Below are 12,223 nucleotides of genomic sequence, written 5' to 3'. Positions count from 1 at the left end.
AAATGTTTCTTTGTCTTAATATTTCCTCCCATCTTTTCTGCACGGTAAATATAATGCTGATGAGGCTTTAAATGACTTATTGCCTTAAAGTCACATGATTGGCTGCATTATAAAGGGATCTATTCTGTAGGTATGCAATATTTAGCCTTCACTCCTTATCTATCTTCAATGAATGGAGAACACAGAAAACACCGCTTGTTGCAGGAGAAGAAATTAGCACAATGGGGCAGAAGGTCTCATTTCTTAAACAAAATAGACTTATATAAGTTTACTATTACCTGCACGTCTGAAATAAAAAGAAAATACTTTGAGGGATTATTAATGAGAAGTATAAGCCTTTTTTTTACTTTCAAAGCTGTATTGCTTAGCAGTATAGTGTATGTTACTCTACTCTTATAACTTTGAATGTTGACATATTCTGAATGTAATATGAACAATATTATGCCTGCTAACAATTAGCCTCTGATGAAAATTTCATATTGCAGATTTACAAAAATGTATTCCAAATATATTGTTTGAATTTCCACAATATAAATAGGTATTGAGCAGCTTGTAATTTCATCTGGTGAAAAGATCACTGTATCATATGACCAAAGCACCCGATGTGCAGGAAGCAGATGAGGAAAATCCTGGTTGCTATGAAAAAGCCAACTGTAGGTTTTAAACAAAAACATAAATGGAAACCGCTATGCATTGTTAGATTCATTATATAGAATTTTGCTATATATTTTTTTTTCAACGAGGATATGATACTATAATGTATTATCCATGTGCAGATGTTGAGAGTTTGTTATGATGCATTATTTTTTATTAGATAAGTATTTTATCCTGCTAAAGTGGCTTAGTCAAATATTTATGTTTTTCATACATGGGTGGCATAAAGGTAACTTTTCAGATAGTAACCTTGTACAAGGGGTTTCTTAGTTAAAAGGGAACCTGTCAACAACGCACTATTTTATGTTATCACATGCTCCAAAAGCTCATAACATGACATGTTGATGGGGTTTGTAGATCAGATTATATAGGCATTATACTAAATTACCTGGCTTCCTGCCAATGACTCCCCTGAAGTCCCAGGGCCTGGTATTATAATTTAAAAAAATGTCTGCTCCTGGATCACGTCAGCCCACACGCCGAATTCCATCCCCTCTGTGAAGTCAGCTCACCGCTGCAAGCATTGATGGCACTTGCGCGGTAAGCTGTATCTCACTGGAGACAAGGTTCTCACTGCACATGTCCCTTCTCTTTAAAAGGGTTATCTTTAGAAGATTACCCTGCCTATATTCTCTCCTAGAGCATGTGGATATTATTATTAGAGGGTCTCCAAATTAGGACCTTTCTCCACGGTATGAAATAAACAAAAAGCCTAATATTGTTTCATTTCCACAGGAAGTTGTAGCCATTTGAACTCATGTTTGACATGTATTGAAGGAGGGCATAACATCTCCTGTGAGTGGGTGACATGCGAAGCCTCAGGTAAAAAATAAATATATAAATGGATATCCATATTTACTCCTTTTTTTTATTGGATTCTGAATGTTATTTCTTTTTATTTACTAATAATAAAACCTTTATTAATTTACATAAATATTATGTACTATGCAATTTTTAGGTTGTACTTGCTAGTCTAAAGTTTTATCCTGTTTAAGAATGTATAGCTAAATATTTCCTGCAAGTTTTCTAAATGTTTCTTTTCTTCTGAAATGTCAAAGTGTTTTCTAAACTTGATACATTATAGGATAGCTGCGGTCATGTATCCAGGTGTTTTTTTTCTCAAATTACAATCCTACTGGATCCCTTGGCTTTCTTCCTTCTTTTGATCTTCTTATCAGCCAGTGTAAGGGCCTTCCTATTGTAACAATCTTTTAGTACCCCAATTGGTAAGAAGAGAATACCCAAATCTGTGGAGTGCACGGCCTGTAAAACAAACATACTGGGGTAGATTTATTAGAAGTGTGTGAGAGAAAAACTGTTAAGTTGTCCATGGAAACCAATAAAAGCACAGCTTTAATTTTTCCCACAGCTGTTTATAAAATTAAAGCTGAGCTCTTCCATGGGTACCTAGAACAATATTACCTCAGACACTTCTGATAAATTTTGACATGTAAACATCACACCTTCTAAGAGCTCATTCACATGGCTGCTCTGGAGGAAGTGATCTGGTTGCATGATTTGCGATCAGATCACTGCCCCATAGAACTCTATGGCTACCGGTAAAGTCAGGTGCCACGCTGCAAAGTATTGGACATGTCCTACACTTAGGCAGATTCACGGCCTGGCCACTCGTCTCACTAACGAGGGAGGAGGGGTAAAGAGCGCTCACTGTTCCCCCTCCTCCTGGCCCTATGCTCACCCCAGATCTAGTCCGGGCAAGCATACGGCTATGTGAATGTACCCTAACACATGAAGTCCAGTTCTATGATAAAGCCTGTTACCTAAAGGGTGCCTTAAATGATCTATGTCCATATTCTTTGTTCTATGGTTATTGTAAATAATATAATAAGAAAATGAACAAACATGTATAGTAACTGTATCCTGAAGAGACATCAAAAAATGTTGAAAAAATTTCTAAATAAATAATTTACAAAAATATTTACAAAATTTTCAATTTGCGTACAGCAGGCCAATCTTTCCATACATCCAGCTTTTACACTTGGTCATAGTGTATAGGTTGAACTGGTGGGTACACTTTTTGCACACTTTGTAGAATTGATTAAAATCATAATCTATTGTCTTGGTAATAGTTTAGTTACTTGTAACATAAGAACTGGAATAACAAGGGAAAACACTATATTATTTGGCTAGAACATCAGAAAGTAGTTAACACTACAGACAGACATCAAGCATCATTTTATTTTATATTACAATTGATCACATCAGGAAATAAATGCACATGAAAGGAACACTAATATATAAAGTGGTATATGATGTTGTTATACCCGGCAATATACTGGGAGATCTACTTTCTAGACGGAACTCTGACGGGTAGAAAGTTGACTAGTGGTGCCATAGAATTGCAGCATAAGGGAGATCTATGTATAGTGGATGATTTATTAATAAAGTTTCTAAAAACATAAATTTAGTGTTCAGTAAATGACAAAATAATTGGCATATCATCATATAACAAAAACATCACAATGAAATTGAGGACTGCCACCAGTCATACATGCAGCAACAAAAGATGTCAAGGTGTAAGCTTGTGGGCTGAACACTCCAAAGCAAACATAATAATTCCTTTATTTATATAGTGTGCACAGATTATGCTACACAGAGCTTGCCAATTCAGTTCCTGTCCCCGTGGAGCTCACAATCTAATCAACCTACCAGTATGTTTTGGAGTGGGGGAGGAAACAGAGAAAACTCACACAAACACGGAGAGAACATACAAACTCTTTGCAGATGTTGACCTGGACTTGAACCCAGGACCCCAACACTGCAAGGCTGTATTGCTAACCACTGAGCCACCATGATGCCCATAAAAATAGTTCATATCACAAGTCTTTGTGACTGCCCCACAATTGGAAATGTTGCGGATCATTGAACAACTAGCAAAGACTTTATTGGAAGAAATTCTTCTTTTAGAAGAAATAATAAATCCTATGTTAAAGCAGTTTCAAAGATTTTCTGATATTCAGTTTTTGCTTGTATTATTATTTTTTTTTAGAAAATAGTAGCTGTGTCGCCAAAAGAGAATATTCACATGAATCCTGTAAAGTATCAAATAATAGCAGCATGTGTGCTAGTAATCGACCCAATGGAGAAGGTGCTGATACTTGGAAAAACAGATCAGGTATATTTTACTATATTGATAAATTTGGGAATGGTGCATTTTTTTCCAACATTTTCTTAAAGGGTGCACTTTTTAAAGTAGTTAAGTAAATTTATAGCGGTGCTAATGTGTTTGTTTTGTTCTAGAATCAGCTCCGGAAAACAATTCGGCAGAGCCGGATGAGGTGTCTTCTGAAGGTAAGATGCTAAGTATATTCTTATGTCACTACATCATTCTGACAACATGATTCTTTGTACAAGAGACAAAAAATTTATAACCAGTAATTGTATTGTATTCTGCCATGGCAAGCATTGCTGTTCCGAGCACAAGAACCTACTTTTCCAGATATACCCTAAGAGGACCCAAAGTTTATTTATTTCCTCTTATTCAGCCTTCTAATTGCAAAGAATATTTTCATATTAAAGGGATGTTACCATCTTTCAAATTTATGGGAGTTCCAAAAATAGCTTTAGCATTAGCCATTTTTTAATTCCCCTAGACACGAATGGATAAACATATACATGCAGAGGGAACTTAGTGGCCCAGATTTATTGAAGCCCCTGTGCCACTTTTCTGTATGACTTCTGTTGCATTCTTTTTAGTGCAAACTGCTTACACATGCATTTAAGAAGTGTCTGGGACACAGTTGTGACGCATCTGCACTGAAATGGGTGTTCATGTGCTCAGTTGGACCGTGTACCATATTTATCATCAGAATCAGACAGAGGTGTCTTGCACGGCCCATGTTAAAGGTACACCAAAATAAAAGTGCACCAGAAATCCTGAATCTGGTACCCTCTGCACACTACACTATGTGCAGTTTGCTTGTTTTTAGTATATGTGGGCCACTGACTTTAAGGCCTCATGCACATGACCATATAAGGGGGTCGTGAGTTGCCCCACAAAAGTGGGTAGGTCCTATTCTGGCAACCCATTATGGCAACCCAGGTCCTATGGAGATGGGAGGTGTGAGCAGTGCACACTATTCCCTTCTCTGCTTGCCCAAACAGGCCACAGACGTTCTGCTATTTGTGGCCTGTTGCGGGACATAATCATGAGGTGTATGATGGGGACCAGGTTTCTAAAGATATTTCTTAGAAGTTATACCCACATCTATGACATGACTTATAAATAAACTACAAATCTATAAAAAATAAACACCATATAAAGCTGGGGCTGCATATACAATATGCACACAATAGGTCTTGATGCACAACCTTTGCAACTTAAAGGAATACACATTGCATATGTCTAATCACAATAATAAAAATTAAAAGATAATTTTACCCATTACAGCTATATTAAACATATAACATTTAATAACTGCCCTTCTTATGTATCATTGTAAAAATGTTCTTTGAAATTGTGCATTAATGTATTTACACTCTTTAGATTCCCCTGAATCAAACACACAGACAGTTTTCCATACAGGAAGTTTCATTGGAGGGGGAATCTTGGTAATTCTATTAGAGGCTATTGGATATGTAGTTCTTAAGCACTTGCGTGGACCAGGAGACTACCAGACAATGTAAGTCATTTTTCAATTCTCTTTTGCAAATCAATATTTAACAAGTAAGAATGTGGGACATGATAGTTCTTTTGAGTGAGTAGCACATCTGCCTTGCAGCACTGGGGTCCTGGGTTCGAATCCCACCCAGGTCAACATCTGCAAAGAGTTTGTATGTTCTCTCCGTGTTTGCGTGGGTTTCCTCCGGGTACTCCGGTTTCCTCCCACACTTCAAAACATACTGTTAGGTTGTTTAGATTGTGAGCCCCATGGGGACAGGGACCAATTTGACATGCCTGTGCAGCGCTGCGTAATCTGTGTGCGCTATATAAATAAAGAATTATTATTATTATTATTTCTGGTGTAGGGAGAGTTTCCAGAGTGTCTCATTGCCAGAGAATGTAATGCAATCTCTGGACCCCAAGAGAATGAAATTAGAAGGATTCAACTTACCTATACTTTATTTTGTAAAATAATAAACATATAAGTTGAAAAAAGGACGTAATAATTTGATGTGGGGGAAGTCATTACATTGTATAGCAATATTGCATTTGTTATTAAACAGTTATTCCAAGACACCTAATGCTAAGAATAGGTGACCCATGTAATCAGTTTAACCTGGTCTTGGCACTCCTGTAAGCACTACTTTATAGACCACTAAAGTTATGTCAAGTGGTCTGATTACAGCTCAGTCTCATTTAAGTGAATGGGGCTCAGCTGTAATACCAAGCTTTCTGTTGCACATTGTACAGTGTTGTTGTCAGGGGTGCTCTCGCTACCCGGGGACCACTTAGATTCCACTCCCAGGTGTCGGCTTACGTCATCGTCCGTGGTGGTACAGAGGATCCACTACCACTGATCCTGACAGGTGTGCTTAGTAAGTGAAGAAGCCTCCACTGTTCAGATTCCAGAATAAACATTTAACTCTTTAGTTTATTTAACTGATTGTTAAAACTCATTTTTTTCTCAATGAATAGTAATCTTTCAGGACCACACTTGTCATCAGTCCTATATCCAACTTGTATAGGAGTTGTCCACTTACAGCAAATAATTGACATTGTTTGTGTAGAGAGGTTATACTTTATAATTTTCCAACATACTTTCTGCTAGTCCCCTTTTAGAAAGATACACTTCTCCCAACGTTCCTGCCATTTTTTTAAATCCTCCAAAAAATAGGATTTGTCGAACTCTCCAAAATACACCTCTTGGCGTTGACTTACTCGTTTGAACTAAATTTTTTTCACACAAGCCGTTTCTTCATGTTAGGGAACAAGAAAAAGTTGCAGGGAGCCAGATCGGGTGAATACCCGGGGTACGGCAGCAATTCATTACACAATTCATGCAACAACTCCAGATGAATGTGCTGGTGCGTTATCGCGTTGAAACAGCACCTTCTTTTTAGGCCAAATGCGGCCACCAACTTATCATGTAATATATCAATTGCCATTCCGGTCGACACACCTATGGCCTCTGCTACTTCGATCAGCGAGTATCATGTCGTGGACTTTTTGATTGATTTCCTCGGTAACCACATCTGCCGGGCGTCAAACACGGGTACTTACTGTAGTAGCAATCAAGTGTTCTTCAAAAGGCACATACATTTCTGAGACTAGATACAAAGTACAAAGTAAGATTTATAAGCACTGGCATATCATGAAATTTGCCTATGTGAAATAATGTCACTGTATAGTAGAAGATTCTAAAGCAGAGATACATTTTATCTTACAATTTTTAATACCTGGCTCATGTTCAATGATAAACTACGTATATACTCGAGTATAAGCCAAAGTTTTCAGTACAAAAATTGTGCTGAAAAAACCTAAATAGTTTATGCTCGAGTCAATGAAAAAAATTAACACTGTACTCACCTTTCCAACACTACCCACAGGTCCTCTTTTCGCTTCTGATGCTCCGGTCCTCTTCGGGTCCTTCGGGTCCTCTTTGGGTTGAGCAACCCGAAAAGGAGCAGAAAGGCCCGAAGAGGACCCGAAGGACCCAAAGAGGCACCTGAACATCGAAGCAAGAAGAGGACCTGCGGGGGGCATCAGAAAGGTGAGTACAATGTTATTTTTTTTTCTTAAAAGCTTGGCATACTCAGGGCAGGGGCAGGCCAGCTATATACTGGGGGGGTGTGCTGGCTATATACCGAAGGGGCTGGCAGGCTATATACTGGGTGGATGGGATAGCGATATACTGCAGGGGCTGGTAGGCTACATACTAGGAGGGCAGGGGTTGGTATGCTATATACTAGGGGGAGGGGCTGGGCTGGCTATATACTGGGGCAGGGGCTGTCAGGCTGTATACTGGGGAGGTGACAGGGGCTGGCAGGCTATATACTGGGGGGGACAGTTGCTGGCAGGCTGCATACTGGGGGACAGGGGCTGGCAGGCTATATACTGGGGGGACAGGGGCTACATACTGGGGGGCCTAGGCTGGCTGTATACTGCAGTGGCTGGAAGGCTATGTACTGAAGGGGCCGGCAGGCTATATACTGGGGGCAGGGGCTGGAAGACTATATACTGGGGGAGCAGGGGCTTGCAGGCTATATCCTGGGGGATATGGGCTTGTCAGTTTTATACTGGCTGGAGGCTGTGACCAGTGCATTTTCCACCCAAGGCTAATACTCGAGTATATACAGTAAGTGAATTTCTGCATTTTTACAAAAATGACAATAAAGAAGTAATTGAGAAGTAATTAAGCTAATATATATATTTATATATATATATACATTTTTTCCATTGCATGTTATTAAAAAATGTGCCTGTCCCTTACAAATGAAACAGCATAAATGTAATCATATTGTCCCTTACAAATGAAACAGAGGTCCTTGGATACAGCCAACTCCACCGTCTTGTAGCAGTGGCCAGCCAATGGCGGATCTTCATATAGGCGGAATGGACTGGTGCCCAGGGCCTTTAGCTTGGGAAGGGCCCACTCCCACCCATACCCGGGCCCTATATGAAGATCCGCCATCAGTCTTAAAAAACAAATACTATGCTCACCTTCCATCTTCTTCTCCTTGGGCCCGCGGCTCCATCTTCTGCTCTTCCGGCCCGGGCACATCCCTATGACACGTGACGACATAATGATGTGTAAGGGCCGGAAGCCGGAAAAGACGGAGCTGCGAGGCCTGGGAGAAGAAGCCAGAAGGTGAGTATAGCTGTTTTTAAAAAAAATTTTTTGAAGAGAGCTTGGCTGTGGACATAACAGTAATGATGGAGGGAGCATCTGGGGTGGACATTTCATTAAAGGGGGCATCTGGAGTGGACATTTCATTAAAGGGGGACCCTGCTGGTGGATATTTCAGTAAAGGGGGACTCTGCTGTGGAAATTTCAGTAAAGGGGGATCCTGCCGATGGACATTTCAGTAAAGGTGGACTCTACTGTGGACATTTCAGTAAAGGGAGACTCTGCTGGTGGACATTTCAGTAAAGGGAGACTCTGCTGGTGGACATTTCAGTAAAGGGGGACTCTGCTGGTGGACATTTCAGTAAATGGGGAATCTATTTTGGACATTTCAGTAAAGGCAGGATCTGGTGTGGTATTTTCAGTAAAGGAAGGCTCTGCTGTGGACATTTCAGTAAAGGGGGGGCTCTGCTGAAGGATATTTCATTAATGAGTAGCAGCTGCATTTCCTACCCTAGGAGTTGTCCTCCAGTCAATAACTTTTCCCTGTTTTTTTTTTTTTTGGGGGGGGGGTGTAAATTTAGGAGCCTCGGGTTATATGTGAGTATTTATAGTATGAGGGGTAGTTCAGCTGCAGAGCACAGAGGCCGGGCATCCAGGCGTGGCATCCATATCCACATGGTACACTTAATTCGCCACTGTGGCCAGCCATGCACTATTGAGTCCTGCCTGACTATCTGGATTCAGCATTCATTACCACATGCCAGCTATAGGACATGCGGTAACTCCCAGCCATTTCATACACAAAAACTATTTGTTTCTTTGTGCAATCCCAACAGCAGATATGGTGAGTGCTACTCACTCCCGCCCCTCTCTGTAGGAAAACACAGCGCACAGGGCCAAATTCCATAGAAAGATAGGACATGTCCTATTTTTCTACGTACGGGTTATGGAACGGTATGGTGCCGCACGTGCCACTACAAGGCCATTCAAGTGTATGGGGGGTCGTATATACGCCATATATACGTTGGCCGTATATAAGTGCCCAAACCTTCGTGTGAATGTAAGCTTACACCGGTACATTTTTTACAACATCCAATTGAAGAGATTTATATACATGCAGAATAATTCAATTTAATGTCAGTTTCCCTTCAAACAACTTATATCAGTAACTGACAGTTTTACCAGTTAAAGGGGCATTCTCGCCTGGACATTCACATTCAGTTTGATTAATCTGCCATATATAAACATTTCTTCAATTGGATGTTATTAAAAAAAATGTTCCTGTGTGAAGATAATTTTCCATAAATGTAGTCATGTTGTCCCTTAGAAACGAGTTAGCTTCCTCGGATACGGCCACCTCTGCTGGAGTGATTGCACAAAGTAACAAAAGGTGTTTGTAAATGAAATGTCCGAGAGTTACTGCATGTCCCACAGCCGTCCTGTGGTAATGATCGCTAAATCCAGGAGGTCAGGCAGGACTCAATAGCGCATGTCTGGCCACTGCTGCCTAAATGTGACGTGGTCGTAACCGAGGAAGCCATCTAGTTTCTAAGGGACAACATGGCTACATTTATGAGAAATTACCTTCACACAGAAACATTTTTTTTAATAACATCCAATTAAAGAAATATTCATATATGGAAGATTAATCAAACTGAATGTGAATGCTGAGACGAGAATACCCTTTTAAGAGATAATTGAAACAACTAAAATGGCAGAAAGAATGGCCACTATGACTAAAAATGTCTCCAAAATAAATAATAATTTAGACATTCTGTCCCACTACAGCAAAAAGAAAGACTACTTACTGAGATATGACATAGGCAAAACAAATCCCTCCAGTCTGATTCTTAGAATTAAGGCCCCATGCACACCATCGTCGGGGGAAAGCAAGCTATGGTGCACGCGCTCGGTACTGTAAGCGCAACAAGCGCTCACTGTTCCAAGCCATAGCATCAAAACGATAGAGCTGCTCTATCTTTGACAGTATCTACGGCCATGCGACTAATATTTTCTATGGACAGGGTTAAGGGCTCATCCCCTCCTCCTCTCCCATGCGCCGACGTGTGCCCACCGGGCTACGGCACAGCGGGCAAATGTTCATGTGCATGCAGCCTAATACATTAATTTAAGTCATTGCGGCTTATTTACTAAGGTCCCGTGGCCGCATTTCCGTCCGACGGGTTGTCCGACGTATTCGGGGAATGCGCCTGAGATTGTGTCGCACGCGAACGGATTTTGATGCATCAGTGCTGGCTTCCACACGTCACAAATCAGGGGGCGGGCCATTGGACGATCCAACGGATTCGGAACACATGGGGGATTTAACATTTCAAATTGTGTCACAAGCCATGCACTCACATATACCGGGAAAAAGAAGGTGAACTCCGGCGGACCTGAGCGGGGAAACATGCAGGATATCGGACGCACGATCTTGGTGAATCGCGCCGGACTTCATCCTCGTCGGACAGTCCGGATCGGGGATAGGAGATAGGAGAAGTAAATGTGCCCAATTTAGTGTACATTTTGTTTGTAGATTTTAGCTGAACATTAAGTGAGTTTTTCAGGAACTTATTTGGCAGCAAAATGTTCCAGTATTGATCATTAAAATTATGGTAGAGGCAGCGTCTCTGCAATTGTAATGTTAATAGCAGTCAATATGGGGATGCTGGCAGCAATTTTGAAACAAGAATATTTAGGCATATTTATTAGGGATGTACAGTAATGAAGCATCTTTAAGCCAGGGCTGGCTTATGCTGTACTAAATAGCAAACAGCTGCAACTAATACCTGCACTGATTTTGGTTTCCTTAAAGGGAACCTGTCACCAAGAGACCCATTTATAGCACTCCCCACAGAGCATAGTACATACACTGCCAAAGTGTTTTTGTATTAAAAATTGGTTTTACAGAAAAAAAAAGATGTTATATTGTACCTTTCATTAGCATCTGCTGTGTGACTAGGCAGTTGCCAAATGGGAGGGGCTGTAAAGGAGCAGTTCCCCCCACCCTTGGGGAACAGCTTCTCCATGTGACCTTTTCAAATATATGAAAACACCCATCACTGGGCTTAGCGACGCCCCCTGCTCCTCTACAGCCAATCCCGAGTGTGGGGAGTTATTCATATATTTGAAAAGGTCACATGTTTCCCAAGGGTGGGGGGGAACTGCTATTTCCAGCCTCTCCAATTTGGCAACTGCCTAGTCACACAGCAGATGCTAATGAAAGGTACAATGTAACATATATTTTTTTCTGTAAAACCTATTTTTAATACAAAAACACTTTGGCAGCGTATGTACTATGCTCTGTGGGGACTGGGGGAGTGCTAAAAATGGGTCTCCTGGTGACAGGTTCCCTTTAACCACTTCCCATCATAAGGTGTGGGTAGTTACCACACTATTATGTATAGTCCCATCTTGGTGATCATCCAGGCCGTCATAAGGTACGGGCAGTTACCGCACTATTACGTAGTCACGTCTTGGTGATTGCCCAGGCTCAGAAGCTGTATATAACAGCTGGAATCGCAATAGTTGGGTTGGTGCAATCATTTCCATGGAAGCCCAGTGAAGAACCCCAGGGCTGCCTTCAGCACTGGGTCAAAATCAAAAAGTATTAAAATAAACAGTTGAAAAAAATAAAAGTCTCCAAATACCCCATTTGATGTAAAAACCACATAAAAAAGTGAAAAAATCACCCCAAAAACACTATGTTTTGCACAACCTGTGCAATAAAATAAAATTGTTACTCAACCCATTCAGTGGATGCTGTAAAAAAAAATTATACCAATAAAAAGTACAACTAATCCTGCAAAAGCCCTAAA

General features: G+C 40.6%; 1 protein-coding gene across 2 annotated transcripts in view; it reads left to right on the top strand.

Annotated features, from left to right (window-relative positions):
* CD164L2 (CD164 molecule like 2) overlaps positions 1-12,223 on the top strand; it is a 33,508-nt gene that overhangs the window by 19,008 nt on the left and 2,277 nt on the right. For both annotated transcript variants that reach the window (XM_072137024.1, XM_072137025.1), the window contains exons 2-5: positions 1,390-1,476; positions 3,665-3,790; positions 3,916-3,966; positions 5,162-5,297. In XM_072137024.1, the coding sequence (XP_071993125.1) occupies positions 1,390-1,476; positions 3,665-3,790; positions 3,916-3,966; positions 5,162-5,297 (400 nt within the window). The remainder of the gene's footprint in view (positions 1-1,389; positions 1,477-3,664; positions 3,791-3,915; positions 3,967-5,161; positions 5,298-12,223) is intronic.

This window comes from Engystomops pustulosus, chromosome 2, assembly GCF_040894005.1.
Source record: "Engystomops pustulosus chromosome 2, aEngPut4.maternal, whole genome shotgun sequence".
Lineage (NCBI taxonomy): Eukaryota > Metazoa > Chordata > Amphibia > Anura > Leptodactylidae > Engystomops > Engystomops pustulosus.
The sequence above is the reverse complement of the archived record's forward strand: the minus strand, read 5'-3'. Positions and strand labels throughout refer to the sequence as shown.